Genomic DNA, 24558 nt, shown 5'->3' with positions numbered 1-24558 from the left:
ACTTCCTTATATTCTATAAATTTAACATTAACCGAAAACCCATTTTTAAGGCCAGATATAGGAAAAATGTTATCGCATTGAAAATATTTAATTACTTAGCAACAAAATAAAAAAAATTTATTTTCAAGTTCACAAATTATTGTAACGAAGAAATTTCACTTTCTTTGTTAACATATTTTCAGTTTATGTACTTTAAAAATTGTACGAAGTATTACTTATAGATAAAAATAAATACAGATATCAATCATCTGATCCTGCCATTCTTTTCACTTTTCGTAACTTCGGGCTTTGTTTGGGTGTTCTAGGCGACTTATCTGAAAAAAAAAAAAAAAAAAAAGAAAAAAAAAAGTAAACCGAGATCCGTTTAAAAATTTGTAAAATTATTTTTTATAACTACTTACTTAATCTATTAAGAGTTTCTTTTGGTAACCAATCATAATCAACGTTGTTTGGATTACTGGTACCCACTTCAATAATTTGTTTTCGGGGCGATCTTGATCTTTTACCAAAAGATGATAACAGTTGCTGACCACCGACAAGGGTTAAAATAACACATGCTCCTAGAAAAACGTATAAAAATACAGTTTCACCATCGAGACCTTCATCCAATTCTACAATTTGAACAGTTTCGTTGTATATAGCCTCATTGAAGTAACCGCCGTTCTAAAAAATAATATTTGAGTTAATAAAATAAAAAAATGGTAGGATATTTGCAAATGCTAATAAATTTGATTAAATTACCATATCTCTATAATTGAGATTCACGTTAAGCCCAAAAGGACGTCCAGCAAAAGTTTCAGATGGTATGAAGGAGTAAGATATAGTTGCTTCGTGGTTGGGCTTGACAACCTTTTCAATGGCTAAATTGGTAAAGTTTTGGATGTAAAATTTGAAGTCCATCGGGTATCGAAGAGAGGTTTCCAATGTGTCAAGAACGAAATCTGTTTTTCCTTTATTCGTAAATCCCACGAGGAATTCCACTACATGACCTCCAGGCAACTCTAAAAAATAATAAAATATTTATTTATTAATTAAAATACTAAAACATAATATATATGATAGGAATGATTAAAAAAATTGACAATTATTTTTCTCAAATTTTCAAAAGTTGTACTTGTGTAAAAGATGAAAACAGAAGAATTAAAATAAATATTAATATTAAACTAAATTTCAAAACAAAAATCTGAAAAACTATTGACTTTGCAGGCCATCCCTGGAACTTTCCGCCATGTACAAAACGCTTGAGAAATTATCTATTCCGAAGTTTTGAGTTCTTTGAGCTCAAAAACACAACCTTTATTCTTTTTCGAGCTGAAAATTCTAGTGGTTGTTGAGAACATACTTTTTTGAAAATTTTTAACGGGGATACCTTCCGAACGAATCTATCGTTTTTTATGGGACTTGCAACATTCGATCCAGTTTTTTAACTACAAAAAAATTACTTATTACCTACCAAACGATTCAACGTAAAATTTTTAAATTACATTAAAAAAATACTTTTATGGATTTTAAAAAAATTAAACATCTCACGAACGAATTGACCGATTTTGACGAGATTGGTGGCGTTTGATGTAGATTTTTGAGCACTTGTAGTGATTTTTTACACCGAAAACGATTCGAGAAGAAATTTCAAGGTTATATAAGTAAAATACTTTTTTCTAAATTTTTCGTCTGAAAATTTTATTTTTGAGATTTCTCAAAATTACCGGTTCAAATCGGTTGAAATGGTATCGATAATCTAAGTTTGATGAAACTCTTTCGAACGCTACCAAGTTCGTTCAAATCGGTCAACTCATCAAAAGTTATGAAAGAGTTACATACATATACACACATACATTAATACATACAGAAATAGCGTCATCCTCTTAGGAATAGTCAGAATAACTTCCTAGTACCTCAAAATACGGAGATCTAATGAAAACTCGATTTTCGAAAACTAGGGTGTAACCAATAGCTTCCTGATTTTTTGAACACCATTGATTTTTATAGCGGGAAGTTGAAAAATAAATTCTCCCACAACTTAATGGTATTAAATCAATTAGGAGTTATATAATTTAAAAAAATGTATAACTGAATAATAAAGACTAAAAATTTACCAGTAAACTTTTTATAATATGCACAAAAACGTCAAAAAAATATCTAACTTGAAAAATATGGATTTTAAAACTAGAAGAATAAGTATATAATTACCTATTGAGCCAGTTATTTTAACGACAATGACTAATAAATAACATTAAAATAAAATATCTAGCAGAAAAACTTGTCTGAGAAATGATCAGAATTGAAAGACTGCTGTACGGCCAAAAAAGTTACTTTTTTTGTTTTTTTTTTTTTTTTTTTTTTTTTAGGTGAAAGAAAAGTTAATAATTTCTTGACAGAATAATTTTTACGTTGATTGGAATTGTTTGGGCTAACAAAAAATTTTATAGACGAGACTACTTCTTTTAAAATTGAATCAGTTAACACATTATTTTTATCATTTCACGTTAAAAATGATAATTATGCGAAAATTCTTAAAATTATAAGCTTTTCCAACTATTTATAAGATTTACTGATTAAAATACTATTTACGATATTTAAACATTTCACGTAATTGAAGATTGCTATCAATTGATATCTACAAATAGATTTTGAAAAATTTTTAAAACTAAATTTTCCTAAAAGTTCTTATAAAAATATTACTGCTAAAAATTTTTTTAAAATTTGTTACGTCAAAATAACGGTTTCTTAGCCGATCGTTATTTAATATTGATTTTATCATTTCAATCTCATAGCTATCCATATGGTATTATTTTCGTATAGTTGAATAACAAATATATCTGTGTATTTCTGAGCTTAAAGGAATTATTAACATGGTGACAAGAGTATTTTCAGATTTGAAAATAGTGACAAGTTGTAAAGATGGTCTGTAGAGAGAATAATTAATCATAAGCTTTTCAAAATGATGAATAAAAGTTAACATATTTCAATCTGCGGTAAAATACTAAACATTATATTTACCAAGAGTTGATAGAGAGTTAGTAACAGTCGGCTTTATAAATAAGATTGTCGTATCAGCATCAACAGAAGAAGTTGGAACTTCTCCTTCTGTCTCATCCTCCACTAATGAATTTGTCTCTTCAGTATCAACATCAACCATTGGATCATCGACGGTATCATCTTCTTGAGCATAGGCACTGTAAGTTCCTAAAAAAAGAATATTTATTATGTAATGATATAGATCAAAACTTATTTTCGGCGATAAATAACTGGGATATGAACAGTATGCTTAAAAAATCATCTCGTCTTGGTTGAAACGAATCAGATAGAAAGCTGTCATCGTTATGTTCAACTATTTTTATCGATTATTTTATTACTTAAAGTCTACTTGAAATTGATTTTTTTTAGTTTTAAACACTCAAATAAGCACAAAATTATAAAAATTGATATTTCAAAATCAAGACGAAAATGATCATAGTTAAAAACAAAAATATAAGCTATGTATAACTAAACATATCTAACCATATACATTTATAATTATAGCTATATATATTTACCGGCGTTGAACAATGATATTAATGCTAAAAAGCAAAAGAAACCAAAAACATAAAATTTGCTCATGTTGACTGAAAATAACAAAAAATTAATACTCGAACGTAACACCTCACACGTTAACAATGAAATCACTAAGTTCTTATAGTTAACGTCAGATTTATATATTACACTGTTATTACGACGTGGAAGTATTGAGATATCGTCATCAGTTTATACCAACTAACTTGCCCACGTGGAACATAGATGGATGATTATGGATAGAAAACCCATGCCAGTACAGTTCGGCTACCAGAGCGACCTGAGCGACCCCCGGCGGTTATTGTTGAAAGTATTCTAATGTTGTATTGGCAAGGTGCGTAGTATATGGTGGGGAGAGGGCTGGCACTGATTACCACTTTTACGTGTAAATCTTATGGAAACAGCATGATTTTATGCGAGTGGCGGCCACTGTAACTAAATTACTCCGTTTGATTTAACATATTGAGTTCTCTTAACTCGCCTGTTGGAACGCGGTAGGGCGTTCAACTCGCAGTAAATAGATAAGGGTGGGAGAGTAGGTTTAAATTTGAATAATTTAAATGAATAATATATGTTTAATAAATTTAAAACACTCAGATTATATTAGTTAAATTTAGATTTACCTTCCGCGTAAATCTATTATTTATTATTTAATAGGTTACAAAATAAACACTACCGACAATCATTTCGAAAGGAAAATATTCGCGTGGCGTATTGAAGTCTTACTTTTTGGTAAGGGCTCTTCTTGTTCTTTGATCTTCTTCTCCCCTGGTTGATATGTTCGTGTTTTTGGAGTGGAAGAGTCCCAGAGGGTAGTGAAAGTAGTTGCGCGCGCCTCTGTAACTCTCGTCTTCAGCTAGTATCTCTTCTCGAGTTGGTAAAATGGGACCATGCTGAAATGACGTCACGATGACCCTTGATGTTCCTCGGTAATTTGCAGCCCGTCTGGATGTCTGGTTTTCATGACCTAGTCTTGGTTACTCAAGTGATCCACTTTTTACTGAACTTTTTGGAAAATAAGCTTCTTAAATATTATGAATGAAAATTAATAAATATTCTGGATTTTTTCCAGTTTCGTAAGGAATATTCCAAAACGTTGGGTATATTATTCTAAATGACCACTACAATTACTGGCGTAAGTTGATTTTGACAAAGAAATGTTTCTCAGGATGTCTAATATCATATCTTTAATTTATATAAATTTATCTAGTTATTGTATATATTTTAGACAGTCCCGGTCTGGGCTGTCCGAATTACTTTTTCGGTTACCGAAAATTCTTACTGAGTAAAGGTCCTCCCCTTCCCCCTTGCCCTTTATTTCCCTAATTCCCAAATTTGTCTTTAATGACAAATTTAGCTATTATATATGGCAACTAGACTAATTGCACGGCACTAAAAGTTTTTATAGGTTTTTCTTTGGGATTTCACGGTAATTATAGATTCGTCTAATATCCTAAAATTAACGATAGAAAAATTTCCATTTCTAACAATAGAGATTAACATAGAAAAGCTTACAGCATTTTAAGGATTCAATTTTTTTCTTGCTCATGCTATTACAAATAAAAATACATGTGTTTTAAATTTTACTGGGTTTTTCCCGCTCTTAATATTTGCAGCCATCTGCTTTGTGATGCACCTATGCATCCAGCAGGTGACGCTACCTGTTATTGGAGCGCTATCTATCATAAGAGCGCGAATTCAAATGAAATATTAAAATACTAAATATTATATGATTAAAATTAATTAAATTTTATATTCGAAGTAAATATTTAAATCATTTATGCTTTTACTCATACTAGTTTTAATAAATATATTTTAGTTAACTCTGTTTTATTTATAAAAAGAAATAAAATAAAAATTTATATTTCGGTACAAAAGGACATTGTAACCGAGTTTTCAGAACCCATAAAAAGTACTTGAGTAATTCTAGGATTATTTCTTGCCACATGAAACTTGAAACTCTATGAAGAAAAGTCGTAAAAGACATGTGTGAAATTCAATAGACTCTTGTTCTAAAGTAACAAAAAATAGTACAAGTCATATGTAAGTAAACAAAAATAAGATTGTTAAATAACATTTATTATTAAATCTGATTTTACATAATATTGTAGTTAAGCAAAATTAAGTCAAAATAATTAATAATTATTATACTGTATTGAAATTATAATTAACTGATAATTAGTTATAATAAAATGAATAAGATTTTAGAAAAATAATATTATTGAATGATAATACCTTTTCTTTTATACACATAAGTAATTAAACTGATTTAAAATTTTATTAGAAAATTCGATTATAGATTGATAGAAATAATATTTAATTTAAGTTAATTAGTCAAACTCAAACATTAATCCAACATATTATAAATAATATATATGTAAATTTTAAAAGGGCCTGTTAAATTATTAAAAATAGTTAAATAAACATAATGACTATTGCTAAAAGTATATATATATTAGGGTGGGTCAAAAAAATCGAATAATTTATTTTTGATTTTATACTCTGAAAAATAGGTTCGTAGACACCTAAAAAGAATTCTCTCCAAGTATAAGCTCTTAATTATAACGGGAAGGTCCTCCGCTTTGCGGGTTTCTATTTTTTTCGAATAATCAGATAAAAAAATTTATATCTCGCTTCCAACTGCTTGGAAAAATATTCCGTGGCATAGATTTTGTGAGAAATTGAATGCTTTACAAAAAAGGTCTCTTATGACTTTTTCAAAAACTCAACCGATTAAAAGATATTCATAGTTGAAGTTTGGCTATTTTAAGGAAAATATTCGTTTTTATTATGAATTTTATAAGTCGATGAAAAAAATTATTTCGGATTGTGGAACTCCTGATTTTGTAGGAAATTTACTGCTCTACAAAAATGGTCTCTTATGATTTTTTGATTAAGTGAAGCCGTTACGAGATATTCATCGTCAAACATTAACGAATATCAATATTTCCAGTTTTTGATCAATAATTCGATAAATTTTAATTTAAACTATGAGTTTCAGGAAAATTTACATAAATTTGAGTTTCGATCGATAAAGAAATGTTATAATAAGTTAGATAAAGAATTATTGGAATTATCATTGATTTTCCTTGGAGAAATGCCTCAAGAAAAGATTTCTTTCAAACGTCCTGGTGCTGTTCATCATGCTAGATGGATGGCTAAGGCCATTTATAGTTTGAAAATGTATCTATTCAGAGATGAATTCAAACTCTCTCAGAAAGAATTGCATGGTCTTCGTCATTTCTGTATTTTTATAGTCACATTGTATTTAAAAGCTTGGTTTTCATCAACTTCTGCAACAACTGCTGCTTATCATGACTTGCAGTTTATGAAAAATTTATTGGGGTACAAACATATCAATCCTTTGATTTCTTCAGCTACGTGTGAAAAAATGATTTCGCACTTATGGTATTTGAGCGATGAACTTGCCATTTTATCACTGTTTGACGATGGCGTTCCATTAGAAGTAAAAAAGTATTGTTGAAGCTGTTAATACTCGTGAAGGTACAGAGTCTAAAGCTAAAAGATTTGTAATTGCTAAAAAGATTTGAATTCATTGGCGCAGAGAACTCTGAGTGACTTTGTGTCTAAAAAGTCATTAAATCTTTTCAAAATCTTCGATCTACCGTATGACTTTCTTGATGTCGATGTTGAATTATGGCCTACTAATGAGAGTTATCTCGAAAATAAAGAATACTTTCAACAACTAAAAGTTGTCAATGATTCAGCAGAGCGAGCTGTTGCATTAGTCAGTGAATATAATCAATGCTTGACAAAAATGAAGAACAATTCCAGTACTTATTGCAAGTTGTCAAAGAACATCAAAAAACATTCCCAAATTGTAATAAAAGAAATTATTTATAGTAATAGCGTACTGTTATGTTAAAAATATAGACAATTATATTGCAATTGATAATTCAATAAAAAATTTATCTATAAAAAAGTTAAATACTGGTTGTTTCTCACTTGATTCAATACTTTTCATATTAAATTTGACAAAGAAATATGTCATTCACTTCAAATTAAACTAATCATTGGCTATATGTCGAAAAAATGCTCTAATTTCTTGTTTTAATGCAATCAAACAAGCTCAAGACTGAAAACAATATTAAAAAATTGTTTATAACATTTCTTTATCGATCGAAACTCAAATTTATGTAAATTTTCCTGAAACTCATAGTTTAAATTAAAATTTATCGAATTATTGATCAAAAACTGGAAATATTGATATTCGTTAATGTTTGACGATGAATATCTCGTAACGGCTTCACTTAATCAAAAATCATAAGAGACCATTTTTGTAGAGCAGTAAATTTCCTACAAAATCATGAGTTCCGCAATCCGAAATAATTTTTTTCATCGACTTATAAAATTCATAATAAAAACGAATATTTTCCTTAAAATAGCCAAACTTCAACTATGAATATCTTTTAATCGGTTGAGTTTTTGAAAAGTCATAAGAGACCTTTTTGTAAAGCATTCAATTTCTCACAAAATCTATGCCACGGAATATTTTTCCAAGCAGTTGGAAGCGAGATATAAATTTTTTTATCTGATTATTCGAAAAAATAGAAACCCACAAAGCGGAGGACCTTCCCGTTATAATTAAGAGCTTATACTTGGAGAGAATTCTTTTTAGGTGTCTACGAACCTATTTTTCAGAGTATAAAGTCAAAAATAAATTATTCGATTTTTTTGACCCACCCTAATATATATATATATATATATATATATATATATATATATATATATATATATATATATATATATATATATATATATATATATGAAGTCCGATTAGGCTGAAATAAATATATTTAGATATATAGAAAATACATGTTAGTGTATGAGGATCATTTATATGTAGTAGAAAATATGTGTACTTATGCATTCTTGAAGTGGATGTATGTATGGGAGTTATGGTGGGAGACGAACGGAGTTTGAAGCTCATCGGAAAAACTGTGTAATGACACTTCCCATCAAGAGCTTACATTATGAAGATCACGTCATTGTAAACCTCAATTTTACGTTTTGAGGCCATTTGATATTTTTGTCAACTTGAATGATAAATTGAAACCAATTAAATAATTTTGATCAAAATGAAATAAAGTCTAAATAGAACTCTTTTATTTAAAAAATTCCTTTCCCGCGTTGAAGCCGAGTATTTTAATAATCCCGGGCGAAATATGGAACTCCAATAAGTAAAGCTTTCAATAAATAAAAACAATATCCACTAGATGGAAGCATATCAGCTTATATGTGATTCTATATTAGTGTACAGAGAGTGTTGTGATCAATCCTTTCCGATTCACATAACGACTGTCGGAGCTCGAATCCTCACCTCCCGACACGATGTGCGAGCGGACTAGAAAGATTAACCCGCTTGGCCGTCGTGTCGTTTTTAAAAAAGTTGAAATTAATTTATTATTTCATATTTACAAGTCGCGCATTTAAGTTTTTAATGTTCGAAATTACAATGATATGTATCCGGATAACTTTACCTTATTTAGAAGTTGCAAAAAACAAAAAAAAAAAATTTTTTTTTGAAATGTATGAATTCATATTTTTAAAAAAAAGAAAAAAAAACACGGTTCTAAAAATTTCAGGATCTTTAATGATCAGTACAAGATATTGTACAACAATAAATGAGCTAAAATTTTAATTTCGACTGTCATTTTTGACGATTTTCAAAAATTCAAAATTTGGCATTTTTCAAAATTTGTTTCCATAAAATTTTTTGTACGTCTCAACGCAAAGCGTTTGAATAATGGTTTAATCTCACATTCTCAAGGTCAAACAATTATCTCGGCTTTTACATGGGCTGATAATAAACCGTAAAATCACGAATACAATTAAAATTAAATTAAATTTCTTAATTAAATTCACATTTTTTTAGTCCTGGCAAATTACTTCCCCGAGGCTTGGTCCGAGCGCTGGGCCATTTGTTTCCCAAGACTCGGCTCAAACCTAATTTCCCTAGGCTTGGCTCGAGCCTTGTTTTTTGGTTTTCCAAGGCTTGGGACATGGTCATCATCGAACGCTTGGCCCACTGGTTATTCAAGGCTGGACCTAAGCATTGGTAGCATTAGCAGACGACGGGATCAAGGCTTGGTCCACCTCTTAGCTAATAGTTCCTTCTTATCTGGACAGTAGATACTTTGAAAAAACACTATTTTTTTTTGATAATATAAAAAAATGTTTTGAAAAAATATTTCGGTGGACGTCGGGTTGTCTGTGTGTGCAGATGATGTATGTGGTCACAATAACTTCCAAAAAACTTTACTTATTTTTTTCATTTACTTCAGTATCATTTTGAGTAATAGCCTATTGAAAATTACCGTCTAATTCAATGTAATTTAATTAAAAAATAAATAAATTCGTTAACAGTGAATAGTTTTTTTTTTGTATATCTGTATATATCTATCTATCTATCTATATAAATAAAAATAAAATGCCGCATGTATGTCCACGCATCACTTGAGAACGGCTGGACCGATTGAGCTAAATGTTTTTTTGTTGTTTTCAGAATTTTTAGGAGAAGGTTTATATGTAATAAAATTTTTAAAAAATCCTCCCTCAAAGGGAATCGCGGGGGCGTTAACAATGAAAAATTCCCGTTTGTAAACTATAGCTCCTATAGCTCCCAAATTTGGTAGAAATATTCCGTAAGAGATATATTAATAATCTATGAAGGAATTTTACGATAGCTCGCTCCACGGTGGGTTGCGTGGGTGGATATCAACAATGAAAATTTTTAACTTTCAAATTGTAGATCCTATAGACAGTAAATTTAGGTGGAGTCTTCTATATGTGATGCGGAAATGATTTAAGAGCGGATTTTACAACAACCCACCCCCATTAAGGATTGCGGGGGTGGGCGTTCGAATGTTAAATTTCCATTTCCACACTGTAACTTCTAATACAGACTTGAAGTTTGGTAGGAATCTTTTATTTGACGATGAAAATGCAAAATTTATTACTTATGATTTTATTAATTTTAGTTATTGCTCTAGATTAATTATTATTGTATTGAACTTATTGTTCGAACTTAAAAATTAATTGATCATTATAACAAAATAAAAAGTTATAACAAAAAATTTAGTCATTGTGACTGAGGCTCAGCGAAGCGGACCGGGTCGCTAGTAAAAATATAAAAAAAAACCTGAAAAACGGTTGACTCAAGGCCATCCATGCAACTTCCCGCTAATTCCATATCTAAGCGCTTAAAATTGTACTTTTATGACGTTTTTGAGCTCTTCGAACTCAAAAGTCTGATAAACGTTTGATAAAACACTATTATTTGAATTTTCAAACTGCAATAACTTTTGAATGAATGAACCGATTTTCCAGCGGTTGGCGGCATTCAACGCAGTTTTTAAAACACACACACACACACACACACACACACACACACACACACATACCGTGTCGGGCTGCTGGGACTCGCATCGGGTACCTCTCTAGGTGGCGGATAGGAGAATGCCCGGCAGAAATGTCAGGTGCCGAGGATTAAAATACTCGGGTCGGACCAAAACCCAGCAAAAAACAATATGGAAATGTCACAGAACTTTCAAACATCGTTTACTGCACAGGGGAGGAATATCTCAGTGCTGGCGAGGGAAGGCGTGCAAACAGGCTTGAACTCGTCGTTATCAAGCGATCATTATTTGGACAGAGGGGTGGATCCCATGGCTCTGCTATCTGGAAATGTTACAGGGAGCACGAAAACAGCCCAGATGGAAGGGAATGGACAAAAAGTGGAGGACCTTTTGCTCCGGTCATGCTTTTCGAGAAAGGATTAGCTTTCGATCGACCGTCACTGGCCAACAATCGCCAATAGAACGGCTCGGTAGCTAGATCGAAGAGTTAGCTGATTTCATCATGGACAAAAAAAAATCTCCATCATGAAATCAGAAAATTGGTTACGTCTATTGGTACGGCATATAGGCAGGCCAACAAATCACCAATGATGTCGGCGACAACCACTCAAACATCTTCATGGATGACCACAAAACCACAGCCACTTTTGGTCACTCCTGAGAAACTGCCACATTACGGGAAGGACAACAACAAGAAGAGGCAGCTTACCACGCTCAGCCCTTCCTCAGCAAGGGACAATCTAGCACAGAAAAAGACTGCCCGAGAGGACACCTGGATTAAAGTGACTTGGCAACAGAAAAAGAAAAAGGAAGAACACGAAATAGTGGCTCTCTCTACTAAAGCTCAAAAACAACCAAGTTAGGGTGGCTTTAAGAAACCGAAGAGACGGAAGACGAGAACTAAGGCTGTTTTGGTCCAACCAGTAGAAGGACGAACATATGCCGATCTCCTAAAAGAAATCATAACCAAGGTAAACAATGTCGAGACGGGCGTGGACATAAAGTCTACAAAACGAACGGAGCACGGATGCATTCTCCTCGAAATGGCCCGAAAGATCAGAGATAGCAGTGTTTTTACCTAAACGGTAAAGTCAGCGACTGCTAATATCGGTACGGTCAAAATGCTATCACCAATAACAATGATTGAGATCCTCTACTTAGATGAAATCTCTACTGAGGGAGACGTCCGTGAAGCACTTAAACGTGAATTCGCTAACAGTCTGGAGATCAAACGGGTGAATTTGACAAAACCTACTAAACGAGGCAATCGAGCAGCCTTCTGCGAGATAGACGAGGCCAGAACGATTGAGGCCCTTGACAAGGCCTATATAAAGATCGACTGGGTTAACTGGCGTATTCGCCCAGTTGCAAAAGTAACCCGCTTTTCTAAATGTCTTGATTTTAGACACAAAACACGTCAGTGTGCGGGACCAGACAGAAGCAGGTGCTGCTACAAATGTGGCGGAGAACACCACAAGGTCGTAAACTACAAGGTGAAGCCAAAATGCTTCCTTTGCACTCTGGTCAAAGATGCCCAGGATGACTTATGCCATATTTCTGGCACCGGAGCTTGCAAGGCATTCCGCACAGCACTTGACGAAGCCACGAAAAAGCAGAAATGACACGCATACTACAAGGCAACTTGAATAGGTGTGATTTGGCGCAAAATCTGCTGCGCCAGCGCGTCTTTCAAGATAAAATCGACATCTGTCTTATCTGTGAACAATATTCAAACATTGAAGGAAAAACATGGTTCCCAGATAAGTCCGGCACAGCAGTGATCTGGAGAGCAAACACGAAAAAGGTCACTATCGACAACGGAAGCGGAGCAGGCTTCGTCTGGATTGAGACTCTCACGGTCAACTCGATGAGTGTCTACCTTTCACCCAACGAAGAGATTAGTGTGTTTCGCCAGAAGTTGGCAAACATAGAGGACATCATCGGCAAGCTTGACGGCGATGTCATCGTAGCTGCTGATTTCAACGCCAAATCGGCTGAATGGGGTGCTGACTTCTCTGACATCAGAGGAAACGAAGTAGCAGACTTCGCAGCAAGACTTGACCTGATAGTGCTAAACACTGGAATCGCTACAACCTTTAGAACACCGGGTACAATGAATCCATCCTAGACATTTCGCTGGCAACCCCATTGATAGCCAACACGATTGAAGACTGGACTGTATCCGAAGAATACAGTGGCAGTGATCACCAGTATGTGACATTCAGAGTTGGAATGGCACCTGCTCCAGCTCCACAACGAGTTTTTCAACAGCGGAAGTAGAACGCTAAAAGGCTTGATCTAGAGGCATTGCGAGAGTCACTTGCACGGAGCTCGTCTACCCTATAGAACAATCCAACTCCGGATACCTGTAATGAGACGGAAAAGGCAGTGCTCAAAGTGATGAAGGAATTTGTTGCTGCATGTGACGCCTCTATGCCGCGACTGAAAAATAGGAGTTTTCACAGGCCGGCATACTGGTGGACTACAGACATAGCAGAATTTCGCAGAAGATACCATTAGCTACGTCGCCGGGCAACGAGAGCCGCGAAACGCTCTCCAAGCCAGGACTTATATTCAAACGAGTACAAGCAGGCCAAAAAGACGCTGAACCGAGCCATCAAAGCAAGTAAAGCAAGGTTGTGGAAAGAGATCTGTAACGATCTCGACAAGGACATCTGGGGTAAAGCCTACCAAATTGTCGCCAAACGAGGAATTACAAGACGCGGTTAAGTCTCTCAAGACAGGAAAGGCACCTGGCCCTGATGGCATCCCGGCATCGGTGATCAAGACTGTAGCCCTGGAATATCCAGACATACTCTTGAACACCTACAATGTATGCTTGGTAACTGGCACGTTTCCCGCGGTCTGGAAGCGGTAGAGATTGGTTCTCTTAGAAAAAGGTAAGGGAACCCCCTAACACCTTCGTCGTTTAGACCACTCTGCATGCTGGACATTGCTGGAAAACTGCTCGAGAAGCTTATATACGGAAGACTTCGTAACGACATGGAACGTACCGAAGGCTTTGCCACCAACCAACATGGCTTCCGGAAAGGCCGTTCTACAGTCGGAGCGATCGAGAAAGTCATAAATACAGCAAAGCAAGCATGGTCTAGTAGCCTCAAAGCTCGTGAAATATGTCTTCTCCTCACACTAGACGTTAAAAACGCCTTTAACAGCGCAAATTGGGGAGATATTTTAGATGCACTGGAGCACAAATTTGATGCGGAGCCAGAGAATCTGTCATTAGTCGACAGCTACCTTAATGAAAGCTCATAGCGGAAACAACAGAAGGCCCACAAGAATACACTATAACAACTGGCGTAACGCAAGGCTCAATAATGGGGCCTGATCTATGGAACACGGACTATGACGAGCTCCTAGAAATTCCGTTGCCAAAGCAAGTAGAACTAACGGACTTTGCAGACGACGTTGCGGCCACGATAATACTAGACAGCATAGAAGCGGCTGAACTACTTATTAGGGAAACCATTGACGCCGTCGAGACTTGGCTTGACAAACACCACCTGAAACTCGCCAAGCACAAAACCGAGATGGTCGTTCTGACACGTTAGAAATGGTTCCCAAAACCATTTGCTGTGGACACGGGAGGAACAACACTGACGTCAACAAGGGCGCTACACTATCTAGGGGTAATGATAGATGAGAAACTATCTTTCCGCGAATACTTAGACAGTACATGCAGGAAAGCCAGTAAAACAGTGTCTAGCCTAGCAAGAATTATGGCCAACACTATGGAACCAAGAGCCAAAAAAAAGAACAGTCCTTCTGGAAGCAGTCCATTCGGTACTGTTTTACGGAGCGGAGATATGGGCGGACATATTAAAACAGAAGACCTACCGGCGAAAAATGGCAGCAGTACAACGGCGAGGTGACAAAACATGAAGGACGCAAGAGCGAGGATAAAGGCGGAAACGCAGCAAAAGTGGCAGGACAGATGGACATCGGGAGAGACAGGTAGATGGAGGGCGCGACTGATCCCGAATATCAGCATCTGGCTTTCTCGGAAGCACGGGGACACGGACTTCTTTCTCACACAGCTATTGACAGGACACGGTCAGTTTAACGTCTAACTTTTTAAGATGGGGCTGCACCGTACGCCGACGTGCAAATACTGCCCGGACGAAATCGACGACGCCGAACACACTTTCTTCGAGTGTGTACGGTGGAAGGACTACAGAAGTAGCACCGGAGAAATTATAGGCACCACATTCTCGCCTGAGAGCTTGATAACCTGCATGCTCAGAAGAGAAGATAACTGGTCAGCTGTCGCAGCCTACGCGCAGCGCTTTCTAAAAGAAAAAACCGCAGAAAGAGACCAGTAACCAGGAGTAAGCATCTTGAGACGCAACATAGACTGGATTGAAGTAATGCTAACGCGGTTCCGATCCAGTCATCTCCGTACTATCTACGAGGAAGGAGAGAGGAGTTTTTTTTTAGTGGGTAAGAATCCCACACTACCGACCACCATCTTTCAATGATAGCGATGTCTTTGGAAGATTTTTTTCGCTTCTCTATGAAAAAACACACACACATACACACAGACGTCGGTACATCATCGTGAAAACATTCAGGGAAGCTTCCAGTGACCTTCAAACGTCGAGATCTGATAGAAATTCGATTTTTGCAAAACGGGGTAAAACCAATAACTTCCTGATTCTTGAAAATTTTCAATTTTCTTAGCGGGAAGTTAAAATACGGTTTTTTTGCAATCGTACTTCTTTTTATTATGATTTGTTATAATTATTTAAACATCTATTTCACGTTTATAAATTTATTTATTTGTATTATAATGAAATGTATACTATTTACGATAAAATATAATTTTTATTATAAATGGAAATTTTTATTGAATTTCATTATTTACCGTGTGACAAATGAAAAAATATCAAAGTAATAGGTTCAGATTATATTTTACAGAACTCGAAATCCTTCTAGATATTGTTCTCAACGCTCTAAAATACCAAAATAAATTAAAGATCAATTGAAAAAACATTATTTTTATTTCTTTTTTTAATTTAACGATTTTTTTTGGCATCAGAATACATGCCATTACACATATTCTGAACACTTCATTAAAAAAGAAAGAAAAAACAAAACAAAGCAAAAAACCATTAATATCAATTTTTTACTTCTAAGACATAGATACAAATCATATATCGCATATGTTCTAGTGTAAAAAAAATATTTGAGAATGGAAAATGAACAAAGAATATTATATATTTTGTAATAAGGTTGTAAGATATCTTTAAAATAACGAAAATAATTATCTATTATTATTATTACAAATAAACTAAAAATAAAGAAGCCTGCAATCCTTATTTTTTAATCAATACATGTAAGTTTCTTTGCTATTATACATGATTATTAAGTTTATATTTTTATTCAGTATTAATAATTATTGAATTTAGTTAAATCTGTATCGCACATTTAATTTGATAGAATTGAAAATATTAATTCGAAGTTAATGCAACGAAGAAGAAAAAATTATACATCCATTGTTGTTTTTCGTTATTATCCAATTTTTTTTTTGCTTTAATGTACCTTTTATTATTTTCAACAGAATTGTAAAAATTTGAGTTTTAATGAATTTTGTTACTTTTACAAATGATAGTTTAAAAAAAGTGATGAAAAGATGTTTTCTGCCGGTCATTTAGAATTCTGATTCTCTCATTTTAAACTTGTAACTCCTCCAATTTTTCTTCGTCGTATCAACCATTATCATTATGCACTCCTCTTGAATTAATTTTAATGTGCATCATATTTTTAGTGCTTAACGATGTTATTCTAAAATATAAAAAAATTAAAATTTTCATAAATATCATAAAATATAACTTTAATCAGCTACATAGGATTGGATTCAATTGATATTCTATGTACGAAAAATAGTTCCAAAAATATCATCACAAATACAGTACAGTCTGATGATAAGTTATGTTTTTTTCTCTCTTTTGCTTACATGAAATACTTCATATATAAATATAACTGCTGGGAGAGCGAGTAGATCGTCCGATGTAACTTATAGATAGGTTGTACTGTAATTTAATTTAAAAAAACTAAGAGTGATTTGTTAATATTATAAATATGAGTTGACTAATCAGTTAATTGAATTAATGCCATCGCAATGTACCCAATGCTCTGCCGAATAAGCTATAATAAATCGAGCTTAGGCCGGGTTTAATTTATTGATTTTCATTTATTTATGAGGAATTCACGCTTAATTTTTGATTGATTGTACGTGCCACAGAGAAATTAACATCTGTTTTAGCGCAGTAAAGAAAAATTTCTAACTGTTTTAAGGATACTAATGCGTTGTACAATATGATTCATGTTGCAGCAGGCAACAGCCCGTGCAACATAATGTACATAAACACAGAAAGGTCAAAACATAAAATACTTTATTGTAAAATCTGTCAAGAAATTTCTCTTGATATACAGTTGATGACATGATTAAAAAAACGGTGTTGCCAAATTTATAAAAATAATGGAAATAAAGCTAAGCTAATGATTAATTTATGTTTACTGATATTTTATAATGTCTAAAAAAAATGTAGGATATACATATTCAAAATTTATAAAATATCGCAAAATCATTGATGTATTTCAATATTTCTTTCCAGTTCTGGATAAATTTCATAAAAAGATAGTATTCATTCGACTCTAACCCACCTGATGAACGTCCATAAGAATCAGTTTTTTTAATCTGGGATAAAAATAAAATGATTGTTGTCAATATATTTATAGAATAAATTTCAGCATTGAATAGAATTTTATTCTGGATAGAAAAACTGGCTTTAAATGTACATAATAATTAATTTGAAAAATACAAAAAGCATTTAAAAATATTGAAAATCGTGATCGGTTGACCTATTGCAAGCTATATATCTTTATAGAACAATATATATAAAGACAATTAATAAATTATTTATCTAAGAAAAATTTTATTTGTTTAGTAATATTTATTAAAGTTTTTATTATTTTTTTTTTCCTCCTAGTTTCAAATAACCCTATTCAATTCGGAATTGGTCCACCGTCCTTGATATTTGTTTTGATATTTCACTTACGCACTTAGTAGTTCTAAATTGAGTAAATGTTTGGGGTGTCACGACATTATCATGCTCATAGCGCGGCGACAGAAGGTTAAAAAGATTTGACCACTGCGCATGAGTAAAATGAATCATTGTAATGATTATAGCTATTAATGATAATAACTATTGATGACATTATAGAAATATAGTAATCAATCTCACAAAGAAATTTTTTCATTTTGCCTTGATATACTTTTTTACTAAGTTTTCACAACAGGCTAGGTACGAAAATCGATCGGGTCTGCTCTTACTCGGATATATCAAAAATATATATAAGCATATCTAACAATATATACGGCATTTTATACCAAATTACTAGGGTTTTAACGCAACACTTCTTGAATTTGTCTAGTTTTGGATATATTTTATAACATATTGTATCAAGCAACTTGTAAACGAATTTTTAGTTTTATATCTTAAACTGTTATTGGTTTTTTAATAGATTTCAGAGAAATCCAACGGTTGCATTGCCCTCATGGCTGAACTTTCAAAAAATTTTGCTATTTTCTGACTTAGTTCGTCGAGCTGATTCAGAAAATACATACAGTTCAAAAGTTTATAAACGTATATATATATATATATATATATATATATATATATATATATATATATATATATATATATATATATATATATCAGGGTGATCCATAAAAATCGACTATTTTTTTTTTTTGAGTCTCGAATGAAAAAATTATAGTTTTTGATGTTTTAAGAGCCCTCTCCAAAGGACAGCTTATAGATTATTTTTTATTTTTCTTTATTATTCTGTGAAGTATTAGCTTCATGGTATTTCAATTTTTTTTTCTTTTATTGCATTCTATTTTTCAACCATTAAGGACCAGTTTTTCAATCCGAGATAAAATTTTATCCGATGCCAATATATATTTATATATTTCATGTTTATAGATATACTGGCAATAATAATTTTATCCTGGATAAAATTTTATTCCAAATTGAAAAACTGGCCCTAAGAACCGAATATTTATATTTGTTGAATTTTTTGATAACCTAAAAAGTTTTTTACACAATTGTTCGAATAATGATTAAATATAAACGTTCGGTGTCCAACAGGTGAAGAATATAGTGTAATTCGTTATTCTGCTGAAGCTGATTAGCCGATTAATATTTTTTTTTTTATCAATTTTGAAATATTACGCTTTCTTAATGAAAGTTACAATAAATAGACAGGGAAATAACAATAAATCAACTTAATAACTAATCTAGAAGTTATAAATCATTTGAGGGTTTACGAACATCTACATAAATATAATTTGATATACTCAAATCTATGAAAAGAATAAAAAAAAACTTTTCTTGACTATACAATATAGATAGATCAACATTCATTTAAGTGAATGCACTTGATTTATAATTTCAATTTCCTTATATCTACACGCATACAGCCAATAAGTGACAAATTAGATACTTGCAGATCTACAGAGATTTGAAAAAATTTTACTGATAGACAACTATGAAACATTACACATGAAAAATGAGGTAAGAACTCTTTTATTTTTATTTCAATTCAGAGTAGAAGAAGTAAAAGTATCAATTCAAAAATATTGATTTCCGAAAATTTTTACTATACATCAGACCAGATCTCACATCTGTTACATGCCGATTCACCCCCTCAAAATTTGTCCCCGGACATTTTACCCTCTGAAATTTACCCGTCATTTCAACCTCTAGTTTTTTCTCCCTTAAAAATGAGCTTTTCGGTGATTATGTCCTTAAAAATTCATTCTTCAGTCATTTAGTCTTCTACAAAAATTCTCACTTAGAAATTTCTTGACTTAAAAAATTCTCACAGAACAAAAAATTATCATTCAAAAATTTCTTAAAGTAATGTAGATATATATAAATTATTTTTTACATTGTACAACAGTATCAGAACTGCTTTATTACAATTTTATCACTTTACTGCGTTCAAACTTTATCCTGCATTCAAATTTTTATAATAAATGCGTATCTTTTGCGGCTGTGGACCGACTTGTGCTTCCTGTCCTGCATTTACCCTGTTCCTCACCTCTTTCTAATGGCTGTTGGAATAGTGACATGGGGAAACCACAGAGAAAACCCAAGCCAGTACAAGTCAGCTACCGGAGCGACCCCCGACGGTTGGCGTTGGAACTATTCTGTCAACCGTCGGGGCTCGAACCCTCGCCTCACGACATGATGTGCGAACGAACTAATAATATAATGACTTAGCCCGCTCGGCCATCCTGCCGCAAAATTTCTCAAAGTATATTAACCGAATTTTAAATTTTTCAACAAGGTGTTAAAATCATGGATTTTGTGTGTTTTTATTCGATATTAGACCAATATATAAGCTTGTTATCGTGTTATTGCCGATGGTCAATTTCGAAGGATGAAATAGCCATTGTTAAAGGTTGAGTTTACAAGGGTGAAATGATCCGGGGGGGGGGGGGGTGTAAATAACCAAGGTTGGTTTTTCAGGGTAAAATGACCGGGGTAAAAATTCATGGGGATGAAACGCTCGGTCACTGTCACATCTACCTGATCAAAAAATTTTTGCACAACGAATACATAAGAATTTTAAAACACATATGCTTAACACAAATCATATGTAGCTATATCAAAAAATTACATATAGACACATCAGATTATATCAGATATGACAGGTGCACATTAATTTATCGACAATTTTCGATACAACCATATCAAATTAAATCTAAAAGTTTTTCTCATGTTCGAAAATTTATAATGACATGTGATTTGCAGTTCTTAAGGTATGAATGATTAAACTTGAGAACTGTTCTCATGTTTTTTTCTACTAATACTCATAGAAAGAAACCATACTATCTTTGTTGCACTTGTATGGTAAATATCAACTTATAAATCAAAATTTTAGTTATCGAACGAAAATTTTCAAAAAATTGCTCTGCTAGGAGGTGGACTTATAAATAATCCATCAAATATCAGATCGTTTTTATTTATTAAGAAGAAACTTATAAAATTGCAATGGCAAAAACGGTTCTTTAGAATGTTATAAAAAGTTATCATAAATACTAGTTTTATTTATTATAAATTTGAAAATACTTTAATACTAGTAATAATATTAAAATCAAATCTCCATTGTTACATAAATAAAAAATTTAAGTCTTTCAAATGTCTAACAAAAGGTTAAAAATCGCTAGATTAAGCTATCAAGTACTTGTGGCATCACCGTGATTTTGAAGTAAATTGCTGATATATGACGTGACCTTGATAATTTTTAAATATAAAAATAAGAAGATCCTAAACCGTAATATTTCTCATAAATGAAGTTATTATGATGTTTGTAAAAAAATCTTGAATTTCAGTAAAAATAATTTGAATTTATAGAAATACAATGATTGTTTATTTCTTCAAAACTATAAAGGAGACAAGAGAATGAGAAAATTGTTTAATTATCCAATCCTATGGACATATTTCGAATGGAGTGGATTGACAAGAGTACTTACGCAGTCAATTAAATGGAATTAATAGGTAGAAATTTCAGCAACATCCTGATTTAGGCGCATCAACATCGCGACCTTGATTTATCTTCACTTTATGAGCTGGATCAGCATCTGTACCTGATGGTGGACCAACTCGTGCTTTTATTTCTGCTGCCATAGTCATGAAAGCTTGTTCTACATTCATAGCATTTTTTGCTGAAGTCTCAAGAAATGGTATAGTTAATTGATCAGCGTATTCCTATAATAATAATAATAATAATAATAATAATAATAATGATAAAAAATTGGTAAATATTTAATTCTCAAAGACGATCAAATTTTCATAAATTTCCGTACCTTCGCAGTAGCGTAATCAACGACTTTTTTGACATTTAAATCACACTTATTGCCGACCAACAACTTGTTAACATTATCAGAAGCGTAGCGGTCGATTTCTTCTAACCACTGTTTAACATTATTAAATGAGTCTTGATCTGTGCAATCATAAACTATGATGATCCCGTGTGCTCCTCTGTAATAAGAACTTGTAATAGTTCGGAAACGTTCTTGTCCAGCAGTATCCCATATTTGAAGTTTTATCGTTTTACCATCAAGATCAATAGTTCTTATCTTGAAATCAACACCAATGGTACTAATGTAACTCTCCGTATAAGTATCATCAGCAAAACGTAGTAGCAAACATGATTTTCCTACTCCAGAGTCTCCAATAAGGAGAAGTTTAAAAAGATAATCACTGAAAAAATCCAATCAAATTTTTGGTAATAAGATACATGTCATTGTTTATCATAAAAAGTAGGATGCATAAATATCATGTAGAAGTTATTACGTTGTAGTTCAGCAAAAAAATGCAAAACACGATACTCCATTATTGAAGAGAATCAGATAATTAACTAAAGATCATAACTTAAAAGAAAATTCTAATTGAAAACAGCTGTTTGTAAATATTGACTTTAAAAACGGTATTTAAATATAAAAATAATAGATTAATTGTCGACTTGCACTAAAAGATTTAATTGAAGATACAAAAATTAAAAAAAAAAAACAAATCGTTAGAAAATCGAAAAAAATTTTTATATTAATAAATAGAATTCATTATTAAAAATATGAGACCAGGTATATTATAAAAAAGTTGATAAATAAAACAAAATCAACTTAGGATAACATGATGCACTTATTCCATTTGACACGAAACTAGGAAGAGTAACTAAAAAACTTATAATCTTGCGAATGCTTTTAACACTGAATTAACTTTTCGATTGCACTGACTCGACTCAAGCTTAACACAAAAGAAAAACTAACATTTCCGAATATATAATGAAAAAATTTGCAATTTACATTATTTAAAGTATAAAGTAATAAATAAAACGTAAAAAAATGAAAAGCAAAAAATAATTAGATCGTATTTACTTACTACTCGGGATTCATTGTAGACATGCTACGTTGGCGAAGGCGTTTTTCTCAATTCTTTATCTGTTCGTCACGATTGTCAAATCGGAACTTATATATATACTAAAGTTATTTCTGCCTTAACCTTCAAGTTTTTTGTATAGTATATGAATTGATGGTTCTTTGACGTCTTCACAAGTCAATTTTTATGCATTGAAATCGTTAGAAAATGTCCAAACAATGGCGGTCAGGCACACAAAGTATCTTTTTTTTTTTATATATATCAAGTAAACGTAGGCAAACCTTTTTAATCGTTTTTCTCTATAGAATGATTGTATGCATGAAAAGCTTTGAGGGATGTGTTGAGAATTATCTCTTAGAGATAAGCATAACAGATTGTTTTGGAAACAAGAAAAAAGGCTGATAGGCACACGTCTGGATGAGAGTACAGAGTCAGTGGTCGAGTTTAGACGATTAAAATCTTGGTAATTTATTAACTTTGTCTATACACAACCATCGTCGTTATAAAACCCCCAGTAGGGATGAACGATGTTAGCAAAAAAATCGACATCGAACCATCGATGTTTTCACAAAAACATTGAAACATCGATTGTAGATATCGATGTTGAAAATGCGCGCGAAAGTTAAAAAAAGTTACAATTATAAGCAAATTGGGCGTAAAAAAAAAAATAATTTTAAATTATTGCGAATCATAATCTAATCATTAATAATTACTAACCATAAAAATATATCATCATAAAAGTTGAATTAATTATTTATATATCAGTCAATAATTTACTACTAAGTACAAATTTATTATTAAATTCAATAACAACGCATAAAGTCTTATATTTCATCACAACAATAGTATCATGATGACTAAGTTCGAGAATTATCTAAATACTTACAATAAAAATACATGAGTGTGAAGTTAGTCAATAGTCGAAACTCGCAAAAAATGGGACCTGATTCCTTATTGGTCAAAATTGAGGCGCGCGCGTGGCGCGCTATTTAAATTTCTAGAATTTATTATAATTATTATTATTTATTATAATTATTAAAACAGAAAGATGGTAAAGTTAATATGAAATCGTTGATACAACTTGAGTGATGCAAACATATTTCATACTAACTTTACCATCTCTCTATTCCTCAACGTGTAAAAAATGCAATTTCGAAAATTAATTACTCGAAAACGGTGTGGTGAGTTGATCTGAAATTTTGGTGGTGAATTATTAATATATTTATCTTTTGATAAAAAAAATCTCATGATTTTCTTGAAATATGTCTTTCACGACGCAATTACCTTGAAATCCTCAAAATAAACATGCAACGAAACTTGAAGTCAGTCAATAGTCGAAACTTGCAAAAAAAATGGTACACAATTGGTATTGCGCTATTAAAATTTCCAGTAGAAATTTATTTCGATGTCAATGGTTCATTATTTCACATCGACCATCGATGTTTCGATTCCAAAAAAAATCAATGTTTCTCGAAAAAAACATCGATGTCGAAACATCGATGCATTTCGCCCATCCCTAACTCCCAGTTTCTTTTTTTCACTGCCGGATACGTCTTTTTTACATTGTTGTCATTTTTTTTCTTGTATTATTTTCATTATTTTTTCCACTAAAAATTTATTGAAATCTTTTAATTCGCCCAATGAAACGCGGT

The 24558-nt window shown here is 32.4% G+C and overlaps 4 protein-coding genes across 5 annotated transcripts; 2 read left to right on the top strand and 2 right to left on the bottom strand.

The window, feature by feature from the left end:
* Positions 1 to 86: 86 nt before the first annotated feature.
* L(1)g0320 (signal sequence receptor subunit 1 l(1)G0320) lies at positions 87 to 3768 on the bottom strand. 2 transcript variants are annotated; one of them, XM_074248231.1, is made up of 6 exons: positions 3703 to 3768; positions 3537 to 3605; positions 3001 to 3186; positions 742 to 1001; positions 402 to 663; positions 87 to 314 (listed from the first exon to the last, which is right to left on the bottom strand). In XM_074248231.1, exons 2-6 carry the CDS (start codon positions 3598 to 3600, stop codon positions 241 to 243), a joined length of 846 nt encoding a protein of 281 aa, XP_074104332.1. In that variant the 5' UTR covers positions 3601 to 3605; positions 3703 to 3768; the 3' UTR covers positions 87 to 240. The 2 variants fall into 2 exon arrangements, with proteins under 2 accessions (XP_074104332.1, XP_074104331.1); XM_074248230.1 differs by lacking the exon at positions 3703 to 3768 and having other exon boundaries at positions 3537 to 3696.
* Positions 3769 to 12549: 8781 nt separating this feature from the next.
* On the top strand, positions 12550 to 13059 carry LOC141531536 (uncharacterized). The gene has a single exon (XM_074249427.1). It carries the CDS (start codon positions 12550 to 12552, stop codon positions 13057 to 13059), a length of 510 nt encoding a protein of 169 aa, XP_074105528.1.
* An 815-nt stretch (positions 13060 to 13874) lies between these two features.
* On the top strand, positions 13875 to 14207 carry LOC141531532 (uncharacterized). Its single transcript, XM_074249423.1, has one exon. The coding sequence runs from the start codon at positions 13875 to 13877 to the stop codon at positions 14205 to 14207; it is 333 nt and encodes a 110-aa protein (XP_074105524.1).
* Positions 14208 to 15707: 1500 nt separating this feature from the next.
* On the bottom strand, positions 15708 to 23207 carry Rab1 (RAS oncogene family member Rab1). The gene is made up of 4 exons (XM_074248121.1): positions 22910 to 23207; positions 21835 to 22231; positions 21502 to 21736; positions 15708 to 16736 (listed from the first exon to the last, which is right to left on the bottom strand). Exons 1-3 carry the CDS (start codon positions 22930 to 22932, stop codon positions 21536 to 21538), a joined length of 621 nt encoding a protein of 206 aa, XP_074104222.1. The 5' UTR covers positions 22933 to 23207; the 3' UTR covers positions 15708 to 16736; positions 21502 to 21535.
* Positions 23208 to 24558: the final 1351 nt, after the last annotated feature.

The sequence above is a fragment of the Cotesia typhae genome, unplaced genomic scaffold (genome assembly GCF_013202065.1).
Source record: "Cotesia typhae breed Kobodo isofemale line unplaced genomic scaffold, CoteBio_Ctyphae contig_5, whole genome shotgun sequence".
NCBI classification, from domain to species: Eukaryota; Metazoa; Arthropoda; class Insecta; order Hymenoptera; family Braconidae; genus Cotesia; species Cotesia typhae.
This window is presented reverse-complemented; position numbering and strand designations above follow the sequence as displayed.

Excerpts from the sequence above, each read along its gene's own strand:
- LOC141531536 (XM_074249427.1), top strand. The coding sequence starts at position 12,550 with ATGACACGCATACTACAAGGCAACTTGAATAGGTGTGATTTGGCGCAA.
- LOC141531532 (XM_074249423.1), top strand. The coding sequence starts at position 13,875 with ATGCTGGACATTGCTGGAAAACTGCTCGAGAAGCTTATATACGGAAGA.
- Rab1 (XM_074248121.1), bottom strand. The coding sequence starts at position 22,932 with ATGTCTACAATGAATCCCGAGTA. Across the intron at positions 22,232-22,909 it reads TCTACAATGAATCCCGAGTA|TGATTATCTTTTTAAACTTC; the intron begins GTAAGTAAATAC and ends GGATTTTTTCAG. Across the intron at positions 21,737-21,834 it reads TTGATTACGCTACTGCGAAG|GAATACGCTGATCAATTAAC; the intron begins GTACGGAAATTT and ends TTATTATTATAG.